The 23,144-nt window shown below is 42.6% G+C and overlaps 1 protein-coding gene across 1 annotated transcript in view; it reads left to right on the plus strand.

The window, feature by feature from the left end:
• Window positions 1-2,188: 2,188 nt before the first annotated feature.
• The window catches only part of SLC25A17 (solute carrier family 25 member 17), a 43,862-nt gene continuing 22,906 nt past the window's right edge, over window positions 2,189-23,144 (plus strand). The window contains exons 1-4 of the mRNA XM_059681477.1: window positions 2,189-2,359; window positions 16,492-16,552; window positions 20,862-20,928; window positions 22,799-22,950. Coding sequence (XP_059537460.1) covers window positions 2,306-2,359; window positions 16,492-16,552; window positions 20,862-20,928; window positions 22,799-22,950 — 334 coding nt within the window. The 5' untranslated portion in view covers window positions 2,189-2,305. The remainder of the gene's footprint in view (window positions 2,360-16,491; window positions 16,553-20,861; window positions 20,929-22,798; window positions 22,951-23,144) is intronic.

The following is a 23,144-nucleotide window of genomic DNA, read 5'->3' on the forward strand; positions in this document are numbered from 1 at the left end:
AAGTAGTCAGATATTGCATATTTTAAAAATTCTTGGTGGCACACTGGTTGAAAATTGCTGGCCTGAATAAATCAGCTTTAATTTTTTTCAGTCCAGAGGTAAACAGTTCTACCGTATTCGGTTTTCTGGGTCCAAAGATGCTTGTTCTGCAAGCATATCTATCCTGAGGAAACAGAAGAGAGCTCCAGGGAATCATATGCTGAAATACTTAGGATAATATATGGAATTAGCATTGTATTCTCATATCCTGTTGATCAGCTTTATCTTTGTCTTGAGGCTTAAATTTTTTAGCTGCAGAGCAAGCATAGCTGTGTGGTCATGAGCCCAACAAAATATTACCACAGAAGAAATGGAGAAAAGACCTGGAGTAACATTCAGCAATCTGCCACATGAGGAAATACTGGCCTAATGGGACATAGAAACAACTTACATATTAGAGATTTAACCATATCTGAAATTAATGCACCCAAGCAGGTACATATATCAAGTAAGTAGTGCTTTTTGCCAAGCACTTTGTAATCAGTTTGCAAATATTGACAATTCTGGTAATGACCATAAGGTAAGTGCTCTTGTCTCCATTTTATACAGATGAAGAAACAAGCACTTAGTAAATAGTCCAGGATAACACCCCTGATTATTTGTGGAGCTGGGATTTTTAACCAAGCTTGTGGTTTCAAAGGTCTTTCTCTTAAATTCTATGCTCTCCTGCCCCTATCTGTATGAGGTTGCTTCTTGCGGAATTGTTGATTACATCATGAGGTGTGCTGATGTGCACATCCAACAGGTGTTTCTCCTAATACGGATGTAACAATTGGAAGTGCTTGATCCACTTGTGACAGACACAAGAATAGGGACAAGAAAAAATAAGTTTTAAAAATGACGGTGCAGTAACCGGTTTGGCTCAGTGGATAGAGCGTCGGCCTGCGGACTGAAAGGTCCCAGGTTCTGGTTAAGGGCATTTACCTTGGTTGTAGGCACATCCCCAGTGGGGCTTGTGCAGGAGGCAGCTGGTCGATGTGTCTCATCCATGTTTCTGACTATCCCTCTCCCTTCCTTTCTGTAAAAATCAATAAAATATATATAAAAAAAATGACGGTGCAGTTAACCTATCAGTAAACACTCAAGAATTGTCAGCGAGGATGTTATAAAACTTGCTGGTACCAAAACTGATAGAGACATGTGACTGGTATTCCAGTAAAGAAATGAAATTGGAGTCCTGAAACATTGTATCTCACAATATAATTTAGAATGCTAGTTTAGAAATATGGTATCTCTAGTACTGTGGTGTTTGGTTCCTCATTTTACAACATGGGAAAAATTTTAAGTATAAAGTACGGCTATATAAATTAGCTTTTGTAATCCTCACAGCAAATGAAGTTAGTAGTACTGTATTAACATCGATTTCACAAAAGGAGAAACCAAGAGTTTAAAGACTTGTTGCCAACGAGTATGTTCCCACCTGCATCTGATTATTTTGACTTTCCGAGGCCAATTTCTTTTTCCACTACACGCCAGGGTTTTTCAGTGGGAGAACCTTGCCCAATTGATATCTCTGCTTAAATATGACTAAAACTACTAGCGAGAGAAAAAAATATTCTAGCGAGAGAAAATATGAATCAAGTTGCAGAGAAACAGGAAGATTTGAGTCCCCCATCTTGCCAGTCATCAGTTTGTATTACAGATGAAAGTGAGAAAAAGACCATCTAGGCCAGTGGTTCTCAACCCTCCTAATGACAGCGACCCTTTAATACAGTTCCTCATGTTGTGGTGACCCCCAATTTCATTGTTACAAATTGAACATAAAGCATAGTGATTAATCACAAAAACTAATTCTATATGTGTTTTCCGATGATCTTAGGCGACCCCTGTGAAAGGGTCATTTGACCCCCAAAGGGGTCGCGACCCACAGGTTGAGAACCGCTGGTCTAGGCTTTCTGAAGTCCCCAGAGTTGGGTAGGTGTGAAGCAAGCCTGCCCAGATTTTGGAACTTCTAGGGGGCTGTCCCACCGCTCCGTGGGGTGGAGCCAACACTGCGCTGCTCCGCCCCGCACATGCTGTACGGGCCAATCAGAGCCAAGGGGGCGGTTTCAGCGCCCTTCCCCCCCCCCCCCCCGCGTCCTCCCCCCCCGTCCTCTAGCTGGGAGACAGGGCGCCCTATGACCCGGAAGTGGTTCTTCCGGAGGAGGCGGGGCCGGGAGGGTGGAGCTTGTGACGCTTCGCCCGGGACTCTGGCTCCTCTTTCCTCACCCGCCTGGCCTCGGCTCCTGCGGGAAAAGTGTGGCTCAGTCTGAGGGGAACCGCACCAATGGCTTCCGTGCTGTCCTACGAAAGCTTGGTCCACGCTGTGGCCGGAGCCGTGGTGAGGCGGGGTTTTCACGCCCAGGCCGCTGCGGGTCTTGGGTTTCTCCGGGGTCACTGCCGGGTTGTGTCTGGGGGATGGGGATGAGGGAGATCGTGTGGGTTCGGGTCTGGGCTCTCCTGTCGTGACGGTGGGACGGGAAGGAAGGGGGCCGAGGCGAAAGTTGCGGAGAGAATTTGGCGTGAGGGCTGGCACTCGCCCTCCGGCCCTGGCTACCGCTCCGGCTTCTTGAGAGACCAGCTGGGATGTAGACAGGTGGTCCCACATACCCACAGGGGTCGGGCAGAAGATCAGTGCTGCTTCCTTTGCCTTCTGAAATGTAGTGGTCACCCAGCCAACCCAACACACCAGCTTCTCACATGGGCCGCGGGACACCTAGATGTGATGCTGTGTTGCCGAATCACATGCTTAACTACACCTATTGCCACACACTGAACTGCAGGCATGTGGAAGTGCCTACCGAATAGGATATCTCTGGCTAATATTATTGATAGAAGATACACTTTTTTAAAAAATCCGGGTCAGAATTGCTGTCCGTCGTACGTGTGTTTACTGTGAGGCATGTGCTGGGTTCTTGGGCTTCTGGTGTCTCAGTTCCATTTGACACCCCTCCCCCTTTTCCTGGAAACTTTCCATTCTTGACTTGGGTAAGTTCCTCTTCGGGCTCTCATCTTCTTTCTCTGCCGCCCTTTCTGCTCTCTTTCTCTAACTGTCAACACACACCTGCAGCTGTGGGAATTGGTGTGACTTCAGAGGAGTATCACTGATCGCTCTCCCTAGAGCCCCTCGAAACTCACGGAGAGCTCATGTACTGTGCAGACTAATCAGGGCTGAACCCCAACTCCATTACTTGTTAGATGGGGGGCCCGTGAACCTCACTTTCCCAATCTGTAAAGTGGGGGTATTGAAACTTCCCTCACAGAGTGGTTATGAGAATTAGATGATACAGTAGTTCATGGCAGTGCGAGACTCAAGAATCTCGGTTCCTTCCTTAAATGAGAAGAGCCTTTCGCCAGAGTAAAGAGGCTGAGTGGGAAGTTTGCTTGACTTGCTCTGGGGTGGGCGTGGAGGCCTGTGTTCTTGGAGTGGAGGGAACAAAGGCAATAGGTTTCAGGGGACCACATTGTGTGAGGCTTTAACTCCGAGTGGGAAAGGGAGCTAGCTAGCAGTTACAGCAACTTGCTGATTTACATTTTATTTTATTTTTTAAAATATATTTTTTATTAATTTTAGAGAGGAAGGGAGAGGGAGAGATAGAAACATCAGTGAGAGAATCATTGATCAGCTGCCTCCGGCACACCCTCCTGGGGGATTGAGGTTGCAACTCAGGCATGTGCCCTTGGCTGGAATTGAACCTGGGACCCTTCAGTCTGCAGGCCGATGCTTTATCCACTGAACCAAACTGGCTGGGGCTGCTTTACATTGTAAACGTGATCACCCTTGACTGCTCTCTCTGTTCAGAGTGAACTATAAGGGAGCAAAGGTGGAAGCAAGGAAACTGTCAGGGAGCTATTACATCATCTCAGGCAAGAGATGATGATGGCTTGGACCAGGATGGTATGGAGGTGGTGAAAAGTGATCGTTAAACTGGAATATATAAGGTTGAGCCACCAGGGTTTGATGGTGGATTGGATATGGGGTGTAACAGAATGAGGGTTGGTTGACTCCCAATGGTTTTTGGCTTCAGCAACTGGAAGGATGATGTTCCCATATATTGAGCTGGTGAAGACTGTGACGGACCAGGTTTTGGGGGACATAAGTTTGGTTTTGGTTTTGGACTAGTTAATTTGAAATGCCTAAGTGTAGTCGTGAGACTAGATGAGTTCACCAAGAAAATGAGTGTGGCCCTAACTGGTTTGGCTCAGTGGATAGAACGTCAGCCTGCGGACTGAAGGGTCCCAGGTTCAATTCCAGTCAAGGGCATGTACCTTGGTTGCGGGAACATCCCCAGCAGGGAGTGTGCAGGAGGCAGCTGAATCGATGTTTCTCTTATCGATGTTTCTAACTCTCTATCCTTCTCTCTTTCCCTTCCTCTCTGTAAAAAAATCAATAAAATATGTTTTTAAAAAATGAGTATGAACTGAGAGAAAAGTCTCTCAGACCAAGCCTTGGAGCACCAACATTAAGAGGTTAGGAAAGTGAGATAGCACCAGCAAAGGAGACTGTGGAGAGGCCAGTAGGGGTAGGAGGAAAACTTAAGAGACTGTGATGTTTTGAATGTCACGTGGAGATGGGTATAGACCTACTGGGTCAGATGCTACGGATGGGTCAGATAAGAGGATTTTAGTAACCATTGGACTTTCATGTTGGTAAAACATGAAAGTCCAATGGTTACTTGAGAAGCGTTTTTTTGTTTTTGGGTGTTTTTTTTAGCGTTTTGATGGTAGAGTGAATAATTGGAGTACATCCAAGATAGAATGGGAAATATTTGTTGTGGCCATAGTTTTCTGACCCTTGCTATAGAGAGTGACTGGGGGAAGAGATGATATATTTCTATTTAACCTACAAAGACATATCCCTTTTCCCCTCTTTTTATTGCCTATTTTTCTCTTATTAAAAGTTCTTGAAATTATGCACCCCGAATTGGCTATGGCCTTTCTTTCGCCCATAAGCTATGTTAGAGTTTTCAATAGAAAGATTTGTAAGAATACTTTTTTTCTCTAGCTTTCCTTGGGGGCAGTACTATTCCTAGCACATATCTGAGTGAGAATTTGCATTGTATTTTGTTACTCATTTGTGGTTCTCAACTCTTTGCAAACCTCTGTATTAAGTAAGGTTAAGCCACACACCATGGACCCTATTTTCTTCTGGTTGCTTCCAAAGGAAAAAGTTTCATCACAAAAATGTCACAACATTGCTTTTATTATTTTTTAAAAATATATTTTTTATTGATTTCAGAGAGGGAAAGAGAGATAGAAACATCAATGAGAGAAAATCATTGATCGGCTGCCTCCTGCACACCCCATACTGGGGATCAAACCCACAGCCCAGGCAGGTGCCCTGACCGGAAATCAAACCGGTGAACTTTTGGTGCACCAGCCAGGATGCACTGGACTTTTTACCATATACACAAAGTACCTGCCTTTAGAAATAGAAACCAAGTAGATTTGGTTTGTTGATTCACTGTACAAGGCCTTCTGGATATAAAGGTCAGTGTAAGAGTCCTTGTCCTCAAGAAGCTCTTAAGTACAAAGTGGAAGAGTGGACAAGGCCCCTGGTGGTACCAAGGAAGAAGAGGTGCTGCACCTGTGAAGGTGACAGGAAATCCCCGTGGTTGGCATATATAGACCAGGTCTTGAAGGAAGAATAGGAATTTGCTAGGCAAAGTGAAATAGGAAGGCAATACGAGACTATTTTAGACAGGACAAAACATGTTCAAAGGCCCCAATATATACATCAGCATTCAGGGAACTTCGGGCTAGTTCTGACATAGCTGGTGTAAAAGATGGGAGAGAGTAGGATATGAAGTCTAAGAGTCTCATATACTATGCAAAGATATTTGGGTTAAAGTTTATTAGAAACTTTGTTAAAAAGTGGTTGTATCTTCCTCATTCTCTGTGTTTATATTTATATACAAATAAGTATTTACAAATAGGTTTTTTTGTTTATATAACTGGTATGGATTCTGGAGTTTTCTTTCATGTGTTTGTTTGTTTTTGTTTTTTTAAAAATATATTTTATTGATTTTTTTACAGAGAGGAAGAGAGAGAGATAGAGAGTTAGAAACATCGATGAGAGAGAAACATCGATCAGCTGCCTCCTGCACACCCCCCACTGGGGATGTGTCCGCAACCCAGGTACATGCCCTTGACCGGAATCGAACCTGGGACCTTTCAGTCCACAGGCCGACGCTCTATCCACTGAGCCAAACCGGTTTCGGCTGATGTGTTTGTTTCAGAATATATAGCATTTCTCCATGGATATCAGAGTTCTCTGGTTACAAGCTGGAGAAACAGCGTTTGGGTAATTTAACAAAACGGGAAGTCTTTTGGCAGGTTCTTTGGGAGCTCTCAGGTTCAGTAGGGAGGCTGAAGACTTGAAATAGGAAGGAACCAACAGACTCCCAAGAGATTTTTGAAGCAGTCGCTACAGAATGTCTGTTGGGCACCACCACTGGAAACAGTGGATTCTACCCCTATTTCTTCTGCCCCTCCAGCCCCTCTAGCCCCTATTAGTCATGCTCAAGACCATGTGCTCACCCCTTGACTGTAACAGGTAGAGGGTGGGCACCTGGATTTACCATCCTACCAAGATTGTATGCAGTGGGAAGAAGTAAAGGAAATCAGCCCACCCTTAGGAAAGGGCAATGGTGCTATATGGCCCCAAACATCAGATATGTACTATATCAGTGATGGCGAACCTATGACACGTGTGTCAGAGGTGACACGCGAACTCATTTTTTTGGTTGATTTTTCTTTGTTAAATGGCATTTAAATATATAAAATAAATATCAAAAATATAAATCTTTGTTTTACTATGGTTGCAAATATCAAAAAATTTCTATATGTGACACGGCACCAGAGTTAAGTTAGGGTTTTTCAAAATGCTGACACGCCGAGCTCAAAAGGTTCACCATCACTGTACTATATCCTGTCATTAAAAAGACTTCAGAAACCAATCGTAAAGGTTTTATGCAGTCTTTTTTTTTTTTAGCTTTTATTTTTTTATTGAATGTATTATGTTTACATTGGTTAATAATATTATATAGGTTTCAAGTGTACAATTGTATAATACATCATCTGTATATTGTGTGTTCACCATCCTAAGTTTAATTAGTTTTCTAACTTTCTATGAAACAGGGACAATAACACTTCACTTACTGGGTTCTCCTGAGAAGTAAATGTGGTAACACTTGTAGAGCACCTAGCACAATACTTGGAATAGTGTAGTAAGGCCATAATCATTCATTTCTTTTTCAGATATTTCTTGCAAATACACTATTTGTACCCAGGTTTAGAAGTCCAGTGGAATTGAGGTTTTCTCCCATTCCCTTCACTTGTAGCAGATCTCACTTTTTATTTTCTAGACTAGAGGCCCAGTGCACAAAAATTTGTGCACTCCGGGGTGTCCCTCAGCCTGGCCTATGTCCTCTTGCAGTCTGAGACCCCTCGGAGGATGTCCACCTGCTGGCTTAGGCCTGCTCCCTGGGGGATCGGGCCCAAGGTGGCAGTCAGACATCCCTCAGGCAGCCTGGAAGCCCTTGCCAGCAGGGAGCAGACTTAAGCTGCAGTCAGACATCCTTAGTGCTGCTGTGGAGGCAGGAGAGGCTCCCGCCACCACTGCTGTGCTGGCAGCCATCAGGCTGGCTTGTGGCTGAGCAGAGCTCCCCCTGTGGGAGCGCACTGACCACCAGAGGGAAGCTCCTGCATTGAGCGTCTGCCCCCTCGTGGTCAGTGTGTGTCATAGTGACCAGTCATTCCCAGTCGTTCTGCTGTTAGGGTCAAATTGCATATTACCCTTTTATTATATAGAATAGAGGCCTGGTGCACGGGTTGGGGCTGACTGGTTTGCCCTGAAGGGTGTCCTGGATCAGGGTGGGGGTTCCGCTGGGGTGCCTGGCCAGCCTGGGTGAGGGGCTGATGGCTGTTTGCAGGTTGGTCAAGCCCCTCAGTGGGGACCCTCACCCCATGGGGGTTTGGCCAGCCTGGGTGAAGGGCTGATGGCTGTTTTCAGGCTGCCCAAAGCCCCTTCAGGGTGGGGGTCCCCACTGGGGTGCCTGGCCAGCCTGGGTGAGGGGCTGAGGGCTGTTTTCAGACTGACCAAGCCCCCTGGCGACCGAAGCTCCCAGCCTTTCTTTTTTTTTTTTATTCGCTCCAGCTCCATGGCCATGGCGACTGGAAGCAGGTATCTGGGGTTTATTTACCTTCTATAATTGAAACTTTGTGGCTTGAGAGGAGGCAGCAGCTGGCCAGGAAGCTTGGCTTCTTCCATCATTGGGGCAACCAAGCCTCCTGCTTGCTCCAGCTCCGTGGCTGCCGGCCGCCATCTTGGTTGGGTTAATTTGCATATAGTCACTCTGATTGGCTGGTGGGTGTGGCTTAAGGCATAGCAAAAGTATGGTCAATTTGCATGTTTGTCTATTATTAGTTAAGATAAAATAGAGGCTACATGAGATGAGCTTTCTGACTTTTCTGGGGTTTTTTTCTAATTACAGAATCAACTAGAGTTGTACACACATTTCGCTACATTCTGTTTTTCTCAGGAAAACAGACGCATCCACCTCTGCTGCTTTGGATCTTGATCCTTCCCCATTACCCAAACCCAGTTATCTTTTGGGACTTTGCTCCATTAATTTTCACCTCTTTCCTATCACTTTAATCTTTCTACACTGCTCACTTCCTTTCGTCCTGCAAACACACTTAGCCCTGTCTTGTCATAAAACCATACCAATATGGTCTGGAGACTCTGCCTTTCTTAGCTGTTGCTCATTCCCCTTCCCGTTATGCTAACTTTATTGAAAGAATATTCTGTACTTAACTGCCTCTCCTCCTGATCCTACTCTGACCACTGGAACTGCTCTTTAGAGGCCATCACCAACTTTCTAATGGCTTAGTCTACTGACTTTTTCCATTCTTATTTGATTTGATTTCTTTATAGTTGTACTAGTGACCCAGTGCACGATTCGTGCACATTAAATGGAAATTAATTAGAAGGTGGTCGGCGGGGCGGGACTGGGTGAGATGCTTGATATGATGCTCGGTGCTTTCCAAAAGTTAATTCTCACTCCTTACAGCAACCTCAACAATTAGGTGTTGGTCCCAAAATTTCAAATGAGGAAATTGAGGCATGGAGATTTATAGTTCCTTATTATACAGTATGTATTATAACTGGAACCTGAACCTTGGTGTGTTTTTTATTCCAAAGCCCATGCTCTTTCCATTAGACACTCAGGTGTGTTATCCATTAGGCCTTTTGTTTAACTTGTATATTTGTCTGTGTGTAGGTGTGAGAGTTAGCTTGATTGTTATATCAGGGGAAAGACATGTTATAACATGGATTAAGTGAAAAATATGTTTTTGAATATGAAGCCACAGTAAGTGGTTTTAAATCTTTGGAATTTTATTAGCTCAAGATCTACCACTGAAAATATATTTTAGTTGTTTTTCTTTTCTTTTTAAAATAATCCTTCTGTCCAATAATGCCATGTACTCTATCAGGAGGTGCTGTCCACTGATTTCAATGGTGCTTCTACAACTCAAATAGCTTTGGACTCCTCTTGGAAATTGCTATTGGGACTGGCATTGCATTTTTTAAATTTATATTTTTACTATTTTTCATCCTTCAAGGGTGAATAAACATTTTAGAAATGGTAGAATTTGGTGACTTGGTTGGAAGGCCAACCCAAATATCATTATATATACTTAAAAGGCATGATTCTCTGCTTCTATATCTATGTGTGTCCATCTCTTTTATTCCATAATATTGCACATGCATAGGGGACCAAACACCAGGCTTACCCCACTATTTCATTCTGGCTCTGTCTGTGGTGTTAGGTACTTCAGTTCAACTCCATGAGTGTTTGTGTTGGCCAAATTAAAAAGTAGACTTTGGATGTTTATTTACCTTTATAGGAGAGACTCTACCCAGAAAATGTGTAAACTATCTATGTTTTTTATATATAATCTGAAATGTAGATACTGATACATTAAGAAATCCAGGTGTCCACTCTGGGATTATTTATAACAGAGAGAGAGAACCAGAAATGCCCAGGAATTTAGGCTGAAAATGATTTATGTGACTTTTCTTGCCATTCTTATCTCTAGCTGTCATCTCTCTCCTAGGCTGCAGTATGGTACTGCCAACTGACTTCGCTTGTGGTGTGTACGGGATGCAACTGGTCAATGTGTCTCTCTTACATTGACGTTTCTCTCTCTCTCTCTCTCTCTCTCTCTCTCTCTCTCTCTCTCTCTAAATCATTAAAAACATATCCTTGGGTGAGGATTAAAAAATAATACTCTTTTTAAAGCTATTTAGTCATTAAATAATTGCTTAATTGTTAGGTTTCTGCCCTTGGCATATATATATATATATATATATATGTGTGTGTGTGTGTGTGTGTGTGTGTGTGTGTGTGTGTGTGTGTATGCTTAAGTGACCATCCAATGGGCTGAGCAGTTGACTGGTAGCTATGACACACACTGACCATTAGGGGGCAGACACTCAACGCAGGAGCTGCAGAGTTGCCTTGACTTGGCAGCTGCTGTTCTCAGGTGAGGCACCTAGAACCAGAGAGGAGGGAGCCTGATTCCAGGGTGCATCACCCGAGAACCACCCTCTCGCAATCCAGGACCCCTCGGGAGATGTCGGAAAGCTGGTTGCAGCCCAATCCCTGCAGACCAGGCCAAAGAACCCCACCGGTGCACCGGGCCTCGAGCCCATTGGCTCTCCACTTTGGGTCTGGCTCCCCACCAGGCCTCTAGCCCATTGCAGAGGTCGTGGGTGTGGCCCTTACAGAAGCTTTTCAACTGGATTAGCTAAATGATGAGACGTGCAGGACCTATTGGCTGCGGCCCCAATGTCTGGCGCCGTCCCATCTGCTTAATATCGACTTCCAGTGGAGGCAGTGAATGTTCCCACTACCACTCTCGGCTGGGAAACCGGCTGCAGCTTCCCTCCTTCCTTGCGGACAGTTGTGGCAGTGGGCAACCCCCGGGGAGGGAAGGAGGCAAAGGAGCAGCTCAGGCGGGAAGAAGGAGGTTCCCACTGTCACAGGACTCTGCCTGCGGGAAGGGCCTGGGCACGAGCCTGACATTGAGCAGGGTCCTGCCCGAGGCCGACTAGATTCCAGGCTAAGTAAACCCTGTTTGCTAAATAATTGCATTTTTCAGCTAAATGCCCACAAGTCGTCAGTTACCGCCAAAATTAGGGTAAAGTGAGATGAAAGAAGCGAGACCGATACAGAGAGAAAGTGACATAATATTGGGAGAAGAGAGAAGGGAGCTGGATTCCGTGGTGTGTCACCCGAGAACTGCCCTCTCGCAATCCAGGACCCCTCAGGGAATGTTGGAGAGCTGGTTTCAGCCCAATCCCCACAGGCCAGGCCGAGGAACCCCACCGGTGCACGGATCTGTGCACCAAGCCTCTAGTGGTCTAATAAGGAAGAAAAACTCTTTAACCAAGTACAGTATAGTGCAATGATTGCTAAGACATAGAATCTTGTGCACAGGCTGTATGATACCATTAGAACCCAGGTGAGTGTAGTTAATTTATCATCTCAAATTCACTATGTCTAAGGTTGAACTAGTAATTTCTTAAAATGAGGTCCCTCTTTTGACATTCTTATTTCTGTCAATGGTGTCTTTATTCCTGTGACTCTCTTCTCTCTTGTAGTCCACATCCAGTAAATCAGCAAGAAATATTGATTCTCCCCGTTATAGTTCCTCTAGCAGATATCCCTTTGTTTTTCTAGCTACAACTCAAACTGATTCAATGACTTGCTATTTTATATCAGATGTAATTTGCTAGAGCAGTGCTTGCATTTGTGTTCTGGTCTTTCTGGTTGGAAGCTCCTGAGGTAACTTGGATAACTTCCTGAATATCACATGATGTGTCATTAATCAGATACCTGTGTACAAAGTGCCTGCCTTCAGATTTCTGCAGGGGGATGGGAGGGAGATCCTCTCTGATTTTGTCATTTTCCTAATTTTCATATCCAAGGTAAACTGGTTGCTGTTTTATGTTTGTTTTGATTTGCTTTTGTTTAGTACTTGTTACTCTACTAACTTATAAACTTTTGGGAGGTAGGGGGTTAAGTTCGAAATATATTTACATATACAGGGAATATAGAAGTATCATGTTAGATATTATGGGGAAATAGATTCAAAATATGATATGTTACCAACTTGCTCTTCTAGAAGTTTATTATGAAATAAGAATGAAGTAGAATGCCGAAACCGGTTTGGCTCAGTGGATAGAGCGTCGGCCTGCGGACTGAAAGGTCCCAGGTTCGATTCCGGTCAAGGGCATGTACGTTGGTTGCGGGCACATCCCCAGTGGGAGATGTGCAGGAGGCAGCTGATCGATGTTTCTCTCTCATCGATGTTTCTAACTCTCTATCTCTCTCCCTCCCTCTCTGTAAAAAAATCAATAAAAATATAAAAAAATAAAATAAAAATAAAGAATGAAGTAGAATAAACTGTAAAAGGTAAACACATTCACAAATTTTAAATATTTTAATAATATTTTAAATAATTTAATAATCAATATTTTAATAGTTACATTGTAAAATACATTGTGATTTCTGTTTCTAATTCAGGAGCTAATCAAAACTTCTGAAAATTTCCCTTTATAATAAAAACTTGTATAAAATGTTTTTTAAAAAATAACTTCTTAAAACTATTAATAAGGTGACAAGAATATAAGGAACACTCAGACTGTAGAATGAGTAAAGGCAGGACCCAGGGGCAAGGAGAGCAGAAATTGCTTAACCAGATAAACATGAACTTTAGGTTTGTAGCTTCCAGAGATACAGGGAAGGCGAGAAAGTCTGTCCAAGACGACTTTCCCAAAGGAATATGCTATAAAGGTGAATAGGAAATAATCTTACTTCTCCCCAGGAAAATCAGCTATCTCCAACCTTGGCACTGATTAGGGTCCGGGAGTGGGGTGGGGAGTGGATCACCAGTGAGATTTTGAAACCACAAGCCCTCCCACTACTTGCATCATTTGAAAACCTAAAACCATTAACTTAAGAGTGATTCCAGCAGGATGGAGCCAAAGTGCCTAACATATCCTTTCCAGAGATACTTATCTTCATGGGGTCAAAAGAATGCCCCAAAATAAAATTCTAAGGTAAGTAACCAGCTCCATCCAACTAACTGAACTCAAAGAGAAACAAGGCACTGTGAGCAAGAAGCATAGACAACAGCAACAAATGAAGTGCTCAGTCACAATCTTAAAAAGCTGTTTAGTGCTCTAGCCAGATGGCTCAGTTGGTTGGCAAGTCGTTATTCTGTACACCAAAAGGTTGTGGGTTTGATCCTTGGTTGAGGACATAGGAGAGGCAACCGATCAATGTTTCTCACTCACGTTGATGTGTTGTTTTTTCCTCCCTCCCTTCCTCTCTAAAATCAATTTTAAAAAATTTTGGACGAGGATTAAAAAAACTATTATGTATAAGAAAATGGAATATTTTTCAACCATAATATAAGTGCTGTAAGAGATGTAAACAAGTGCTGTGGGAATGTAGAGGAATGAACTATCAATTGTAACCTAGTGGGGGGGGGGCGGTGATGGTAACATTTAATCTGAGTTTTGAAGAATACTAATAAGACAGTACAGTGTTCTCCCTGTCAAGCTGGCTGAGCTATTTATTTATTTATTTTTTAAATTAAATCTTATTGTTCAGATTATTACAGGTGTTCCTCTTTTTACCCCCCATAGCTCCCCTCCACCCGGTTCCCACCCCATCCTCTGCCCTTATCCCCGCCCGATCCTCATCCATAGGTGTATGATTTTTGTCCAGTCTTTTCCCGCCCCCCACACACCCCTTCCCCCCCGCCCGAGAATTGTCATTCCACTCCCTTTCTATGCCCCTGATTCTATTATATTCACCAGTTTATTCTGTTCATCAGATTTTTTATTCACTTGATTTTTAGATTCACTTGTTGATAGATATGTATTTGTTGTTCATAATTTTTATCTTTACCTTTTTCTTCTTCCTCTTCTTAAAGAATACTTTTCAGCATTTCATATAATACTGGTTTGGTGGTGATGAACTCCTTTAGCTTTTTCTTCTCTGTGAAGTTCGTTATCTGACCTTCAATTCTGAATTATAGCTTTGCTGGGTAAAGTAATCTTGGTTGTAGGTTCTTGGTATTCATCACTTTGAATATTTCTTGCCACTCACTTCTGGCCTGCATAGTTTCTGTTGAGAAATCAGCTGAAAGTCGTATGGGTACTCCCTTGTAGGTAACTGACTTTTTTTCTCTTGCTGCTTTTAAGATTCTCTCTTTATCTTTTGCTCTTGGCATTTTAATTATGATGTGTCTTGGTGTGGTCCTCTTTGGATTCCTTTTGTTTGGGGTTCTCCGCGCTTCTTGGACCTGTAAGTCCATTTCTTTCACCAGGTGGGGGAAGTTTTCTGTCATTATTTCTTCAAATAGGTTTTCAATATCTTGCTCTCTCTCATCTTCTGGCACCCCTATAATTCTGATGTTGGTACGCTTGAAGCTGTCCCAGAGGCTCCTTACACTATCCTCGCATTTTTGGATTCTTTTTTCATTTTGCTTTTCTGGTTGGATGTTTTTTGCTTCCTCGCATTTCAAATCATTGACTTGATTCTTGCGCTCCTCTGGTCTGCTGTCGGGCGTCTGTATAATATTCGTTATTTCAGTCCGTGTATGCTTAATTTCTAGTTGGTTCCCCAGTATAAGATCGAGGGTCTTATTAGTTTTCGTGTAGATCTCATTAAGTTTATCGGCAGCTTCTAAACAGTTCTTGAGAGACCTTAAAAGTGTGGTTCTGAACTCTATATCTTCCATTGACAATTTTGTCCTGTTTCTTTGTCTCCACATTTTGTTATGCTTCCTTGGTGCACCCCCTAGTGGTCTTTGTTCGCAGTCTTATAGTTAAATCTTGATTGTTGTAGCTAATTCCAGGGAGGGTTTGACCTCCAGGCCAAGTGGCTATGAGAATCAGCTGTGTCAGCAGTGAGAGAACTTCTGTCCTCTAGGGAGGTGCTAATCTAGCCTTTGCCTGAGGCTATCCGGCAAATGCCTCTGTGCAGGGCTTGGGTGGGGCGGGTCGCACAGGATCAACAGGGTGGGCCGGAGAGAGCAGTTATGGCGGCTCTCAGTCCTGTCCCCAGGGGCTCTGCCTCTCTGAGTCCCAGCACCCGCTGCAAAGCTCGGAGAGAAAGCTGCACTCGCTCTGACCGAAGCCAGACAGTCCTGCTTCTCCTGTTTGAGTCTGGGTCCCTAATGACTCGCCCGGATCTGGTGCTCAGAGTCTGCGACTCCCTCCCGATTGAAAACAACAACCGCACCCTCCGCCGCCAGCCCGCTCCGCGCCCTCCGCACCTCAGAATTTGACTTCAGCACTGCGCCTCCTCTGAGTGTCCGTGTGCGTTTCTCTTTCCTCCTAGTTGTAAGACTTCCACTCAGCCAGCGTTCCTGTGGTTCTGGGTGATGTCCCTTCCGTTTTTTGGTTTCACTTTTGAAGTAGTTGTTCAAAGCAGCAAACTCCTGCGTTAACCTATGCCGCCATCTTGGTTCTCCCCTTCTGAAATCTCTTCCCTTGTTCATTTTTTCATTGTGTTATCTTGGATGAATTATTTATGTAATTTCTAGTAAAGAGATTGTATCTTTTATTTAAAGCACAGCAAACAAAATTATAAAGAATAATATGATAAGCCAGTCAGAGAAAGGCAAATACCATATGATCTCACTTATACGTGGAATCTAATGAACAAAATAAAGTGATGAACGAAATAGAAATAGAGGCATAGATACTTTGGAACAAACTGACAGCTGTCAGAGGGGAGGGGAAGGGGGGACTGGATGAAAGAAGATGAAGAGATTAGTCAAAGAACATATATGCATAACTCATAGACACAGACCAGATGGCCAGAGGGAAGGGGATTGGGGAATAGGTGGCCATGGGGGAGGTGAGCATTGAGACATCTGTAATAGTGTCAACAATAAAAAAGTAAAAAATAATAATAATAATAATTTTTTAAAAAGAACAATATGGTTCTTACGCTTTTACTTTGTGGTGAATATCTTGATTGAACACAGAGAATAGAAATAGTTATTTGTATGATTATTGGATATTTTTATTCCAGTGGATAAGAATAGCAGCTGACCTGTGAAAGATTACAAATCCATTTACCTGTTATCTTTGACAAGTGTCCTAGGTTCCAAACCCTTAAGATTGTCATCGCTAGGGAACCACCACAAGCTTTTTCAATATCAGAGAGAAATATATTTCTTCCAGAAAATGTAATACTTCTGTTTAGGTACATAACTATAGAAGTGTGAACAATAATAATCCCAATAGGTTAAAATGTTGCATGTATTTGTTCACTGAAAACCTAATTTGACCCATTGTTAATAGTGAACTTTTGTTCCTTTAAAAGTTATGGCTCATTGCCTTGTGATGTGTAATGCCTAAAGCCTTTTTAAACGTTTCAGGGCAGCGTGACAGCAATGACAGTGTTTTTTCCTTTGGATACAGCTCGACTTCGACTTCAAGGTGAGTATCTTTTGTAGAGTCAGGAAGCAATCATATTTTTCTAGTAAGTTCTAAAATAACACAAAGATATTTTGTTTCATTAGAGATCCGTTGTCCATTTTCACTGACACTTTAAATACTCATCATCATTGCTATTTCCTAATTAATTGAGAGAGGTTCATGAGTCAGTCATAGCCTCAGCCATTTTCTATTCTGAGACAACCTGGTTGGGCTTGCATTAATAGTTTTGAATCATTGCGATTATTTCTAATAAAATGACTTTTAAAAGGCACAGTGGAGAGTTTTTGCTGGGGATGGATTTTCTCAAAAGAGAAGAGAGAATAGGAAACATAGTGGAGCCAAATACCCAAACCTATGCCAAAATGTACATGAAGAGATAAGAGTAAGATGAGGTGTTTTTTTAAAATGTATTTTATTGATTTTTTACAGAGAGGAAGGGAGAGAGATAGAGAGTTAGAAACATCGATGAGAGAGAAACATTGATCAGCTGCCTCTTGCACATCTCCCACTGGGGATGTGCCTGCAACCCAGGTACATGCCCTTGACTGGAATCGAACCTGGGACCGTTTAGTCCAAAGGCCGACGCTCTATCCACTGAGCCAAACTGGTTTTGGCTAAGGTGAGTTTTGAATAAACTAATTCCTATGTTATAACCCTTCATGACTACTATTTTTAATTAATTTTAGAGTCTTAGGATAGATAATAATTTCATCTGACTCAACTCAAAAAACAAAATATTAAAAATATATACAGTACAGTGAAAAATTTCACTTTAGTCTTCCCCCTTTTTCCTTTTTTCTTCCCTGCAGATAATGTCCTTATTAGTTTCTCAAATAGTTTTGCAGAGTTTCTTTATGGAGTAACAAGCAAATAGAATATATATTCTTTTCTTCCTTATGCCAAAAGCATACTTTTCCCACAGTTCGGTACCTTGCATTTTTCACTTAGCAGCATATTTTGGATACCTTCCAAATCAGTACATTGGGAGCCTCTTCTAACTGTAGAATGATCCATGGTGTGGATACACCATAACCTATTTACCAACCCCCCGCCCCCCCGCCCCCAATTGGAGATTCTTGGGTTGGTTGGTTCTTTTGTAGAATAGATTTATTCATATGCCACTGTTTCTGTAAATTCTATGAAATAAATTCCTAGAAGTGGGATTGCTGATCAAAGGATAAATGTGTTTTTAATTTTGATAGTTATTGCCAGATTCCTTCTATATAGGTTTCCTAATTTGCTATCGTATAAGCCATATAGGTACCAATTTAATTATTTTTTGTTGTTGTTTTTGTTCATCCTCACCCGAGGATATTTTCTCCATTGATTTTTAGAGAGAGTGGAAGGGAGAGAGCACAACAAGGCTAAAAGTTTGGAAACTTGAGGTTTGTTTTTTTTTTTCTTTAATTGATTTTTAGAGAGAGAGGAAGGAAGAGTAAGAGAGAGAAAGATTGACGTGAGAATGAGCCATCGATGGGCTGCCTCTAGCACACCCTCTACCAGGGATCAAGCTGGCAACCTTGGCATGTGCCCTGCCTGGGAATCGAACCGGCAATATTTCAGTGCACTGGACGATGCCCAACCAACTGAACAACACTGGTCAGAGCTGGAAACTTGAGGGTTTTTTTTTTCTTTTTTTGGAAGCTTGAGTTTTAATCCTGACTTTGCTACCAATCACGTGTCCTTCACAGCTTTTGTTTCTACAGCCTTTTCTCTAAAAGGGAGATGATAGTTTATTTCCTCTCTATAAGATGTTAAGATAAAAATGAGAATATTTAACTTTGGGTGGGGGTGGACAAAAGAGCCTTATGAATATAAGAAATAAATTTCTTTTTTAAAATTTTATCTTTATTGAAAATATTACAGATATCCCCTCCCTGTTCCTCCCCCCCGCATTAAACCCCTTCAGTCTACCCCTGCTGCCGGGGTCCAACCCCAGCAGGTCCAGGGGTTCCCAAAGGCGTAGACGGAGTCGGCGAAGAAGGAAGGACACGGAGACAGTGTTCAGTTGATCAGCAGCCTAGCCAGGATCTCCAGCCAAGTTCTGGTCTGGATCTCCAGAGAGGTTCTGCTTCGGAGCTCCAGCCAGGTTCTGTAGCCATGTTCCCTCGCTAGGTTCTCCGGCCAGGTTCTGTCCAGGTGCTCCAGCCAGGTTCGGTAGCCATGTTCCCTCGCTAGGTTCTCCAGCCAGGTTCTGTCCAGGTTCTCCAGCCAGGTTCAGTCACCAAGTTCTAGTCAGGTTCTCTTGCCAATTTCTGTAGTCAGGTTCAGTCCAGGATCTTTTGCCATGTTCTCTCCAGCGAAGTTCTTCTGTCTCTAGAGAACATTCTGTGTAGGTTCTGTGCCTAGGTTCTGTGTTCTAAGTTCTGTGTCTTTCTGTCTTGTTACATCTGTATTTATACCAGTTGATTCAATCTTATCAATCTCTATTACAAAGGTTAGGGCGTTTCTTATCTCCATTCCAGGGAGTAAAGATTATGTAGCTTAAGCATGATTGTTTGTAGTTAAAGTGATTAATTACCCGCCTGGCACTTAGTTGAGGGGTTTTATTCCCTCCCTAACTTCAGGGGAAAATCCCTACCTGGGGAAACAACCTTTCTCAGAGAGGAGACCTTGGTTAAAAGACATAGTGCCAAGAAGGTGAGCAAACATTTTAAGAACAGTATGCCGTATATGCCAGGTCCTTTGAAACAGCAAGGATGGACCGGCTCCCGGCAAATTCCCCCTTTTTTATTTTTTAAAAGCAGGCATTAGAAAGAAAAATCCCAAATGCTCTCTTGTATCCATTTTAAGAGTAGGATTGGCGCTTTCCGCTATTACCTGAGTCCTGATCTATCACCTCAGGGAGAGCTTGCCAATCCTGCACTTTCCCGGGGTGGAAAGCCTGCTGTGGGGTTAAGGATAAGGCTCCTTGGGCCTACCTCCTCCCATGCCTTTACATTTACCTTTCCTTCCTCAGAAAAGCATGGACATACTTCTTGTATAAAACGTTCTGACTGGGAGTAACCTTAATTCCTCTGCTAGCAAGCATATATGTTAAAAGATCAATACAGAGTCTTTTTTCTTTAGACTCAGTATGGCACATCTTCTTAATCTAAAGATCAATACAGAGTCTTCTTTCTTTGGACTAACTATGGCACATCTTCTCAATCTAAGTTCTGTACTATCCACCTTCTTACCCTATTTATCCTCTATAGGGGGGTCTGTAGCACCCTGGTGGAGTCCTATCCGTCCCGAGTGTGGGGGGTTTCAAGGGGGGGGGGCTTACCTAGGGGAATCCTGTTCCAGGCATTCCCAAAGGTGTGGACGGAGTCAGCGAAGACTATCCACCCTCTTCCTACGGTGGAGTCCTATCCTTCCCGAGTGCAGGGCGCTTACCTAGGGGTCCCTGTTCAGGCGCCAGATGCCGGGGTCCAACCCCAGCAGGTCCAGGGGTCCCCAAAGGTGTGGACGGAGTCGGCGAAGAAGGAAGGACACGGAGATAGCGTTCAGTTGATCAGCAGCCTAGCCAGGATCTCTAGCCAAGTTCTGGTCAGGATCTCCAGCGAAGTTCTGGTTAGGATCTCCGGCCAGGTTCTGTCTGAGATCTCCAGCAAAGTTCTGTTTCGGATCTCCAGAGAGGTTCTGGTTAGGATCTCCAGTCAGGTTCTGTGTCCATGTTCTCTTGCTAGGTTCTCCAGGTTCTCCAGCCAGGTTCAGTCACCAGGCTTTAGTCAGGTTCTCTTGCCAATTTCTGTAGTCAGGTTCAGCCCAGGATCTTTTGCCATGTTCTCTCCAGCGAAGTTCTTCTGTCTCTAGAGAACGTTCTGTGTAGGTTCTGTGCCTAGGTTCTGTGTTCTAAGTTCTGTGTCTTTCTGTCTTGTTACATCTATATTTATACCAGTTGATTCAATCTTATCAACCTCTATTACAAAGGTTAGGGCGTTTCTTATCTCCATTCCAGGGAGTAAAGATTATGTAGCTTAAGCATGATTGTTTGTAGTTAAAGTGATTAATTACCCGCCTGGCACTTAGTTGAGGGGTTTTATTCCCTCCCTAACTTCAGGGGAAAATCCCTACCTGGGGAAACAACCTTTCTCAGAGAGGAGACCTTGGTTAAAAGACATAGTGCCAAGAAGGTGAGCAAACATTTTAAGAACAGTATGCCGTATATGCCAGGTCCTTTGAAACAGCAAGGATGGACCGGCTCCCGGCACCCTGCCGCCCCCCAAGGAATAAATTTCTTTTGTCACATCTTTTACTCTGGGTATTAGGTATTGAATTAAAATGCTATGATCCATGAATAACAGACATATTTTTCCTCTTGTAGTTGATGAGAAAAGAAAGTCCAAAACTACACACATGGTGCTCCTGGAGATCATTAAAGAAGAAGGCCTGTGAGTACTACCACCTTCATCTTTGTTAGAAAAGCACCTCCCTAGGAGATTCACAGCCTACACTCCTTTCTGTACGTTCTCATAGCCTTGTAGTGTGAATTTGTAATTACTTGACTGGTAAGTACAAGTCCTGTGGTTCGCCATTTTGAATCTTGATTGAAATCAATATTTCAATCTTCCATGAAATCAATATTTTGTTTTTTGTACAGTAAACTGAAGAAGGTAATAGCTGTGTAGTTCATTCCTATCAGGTGCATCTAGGTTATATACTACTTTTAACTTTTTATTTGGAAATAATTTCAAATTTACAAAAAGATGCAAAACTTGATTACTAGTATGTGCTTTACCCAGATTCACCTATTGTTTTTTTTTTTTTAAATATATATTTTATTGATTTTTTTACAGAGAGGAAGGGAGTGAGATAGAGAGTTAGAAACATCGATGAGAGAGAAACATCGATCAGCTGCCTCTTGCACATCTCCTACTGGGGATGTGCCCGCAACCCAGGTACATGCCCTTGACCGGAATCGAACCCGGGACCTTCCAGTCCGCAGGCCGACGCTCTATCCACTGAGCCAAACCGGTTTCAGCTCACCTATTGTTAATAATTTTTTTTTTTGTCATTGGCTCATGCATTCTTTCCTCCTTTCCTCTCTCCTTCCTTTTCTCTCTCTACCACACACACACCATACACAGATTTTTTAAAAATTATTTTAGAATAAGTTTCATACATCAAAACCCTTTACCCTTATGACATTGACTTTTTTAAAAGTTTTTTTCAATATGTTTTTATTGATTTTTAAAGAGAGAGGAAGGGAGGGAGAGAGAAACATCGATGTAAGAGAGAAACATGGATCGATGGTTGCTTCCTACATGTACCCCCACTGGGGATCAAGCCAGTAACCCAGGCATGTGCTCTGACTGGGAATTGAACTGGCGACCTTTCGGTGCACAGGATGACACTCAATCAACTGAGTCACACAGGGCTGCCATTGACACTTTTAAAGAATATAGTCAATCTTTCTCCCACTTTTAAAAAATAAAATGCTGCTTATTTTAAGTCTGCCTCATGTTTCTTCATGTTTCTTCATCTTTATTAGTTATTCATGATTTTTTAAAAATATGATAATCATTTATTGACTGCCTCCTACCCATCCCCTACTGAGGATCATGATCCAGCCTGAAGCTGGGGCATGTGCCCTGACCGGGAATCTAACTGTGACCTCCTGGTTCAGAGGTCAATGCTCAACTACTGAGCCACACCTGCTGGGCTAATCATGATTTTTTTAGATTTGAGTTAGCCACTGAATAATTTTATGTTTCCTCTGTTGCAATTATAAGCACTCTCTGAGCAGTTCCTTTAGTTAATATCAATATAGACTCAGAAATTTCTGTTTTACTAGTGATTTACAATTGATTACTATACTTTATTATTTTGGTGCTCAAATTGTTCCAGGTTTGACCAGTGGGAATCCCTTAGTCTGGTTCCTGTACTCTTATAATATGCCCCCACCACTTTTTTTGCACTTATATTCTATATTTACTTTATTTTAAATATTATTGCCCTGTAATAAAATGTGAATGATGCTGTATTAGCTAACAGCCATGAAGAAATTATCTTTAGTATTACTAAAGGAAAGCAGTAAATAAGCCATTGAAAGTTTATTGTTTCTTTGGTGTCATTGGTGCTAGAAAAGATTTCTTGGTTTGGGCATCCTTCAAAATGTAAGATGTGTATAGTGTAAAGTACATTGTAGTGTAGGAGTGAACTTTGAAAATATGTGAATGATAATCAGCCTTTCCTAGGACTTAACTCATTTCTAGTGGCTTTTGTCCATCATCTTTATTTTACTTATTGTTTTTTCCCTAGCCTGGCCCCATATCGAGGATGGTTTCCAGTTATCTCCAGTCTCTGCTGCTCCAATTTTGTCTATTTCTACACTTTTAATAGCCTCAAAACAGTCTGGGTCAAAGGTCAACATTCTACTACTGGAAAAGATCTGGTGGTTGGATTTGTTGCAGGTAACAAAGTTTTCTGAGCATAAAATATTTTTATATCTTAACACTTTGTCCATATATCCTCTGTGAGGTTATTTTAGCACAGAGTTACGCTACAAAGAATATAATTAGTTTTCTGACTTGGCTGTGTGTGTGTGTGTGTGTGTGTACGTGTGTGTGTGTGTGTGTTAAAAGCACATAACATAAAATTTACCATC

Source organism: Myotis daubentonii, chromosome 2 (assembly GCF_963259705.1).
Source record: "Myotis daubentonii chromosome 2, mMyoDau2.1, whole genome shotgun sequence".
In the NCBI taxonomy this organism is placed as follows: Eukaryota; Metazoa; Chordata; class Mammalia; order Chiroptera; family Vespertilionidae; genus Myotis; species Myotis daubentonii.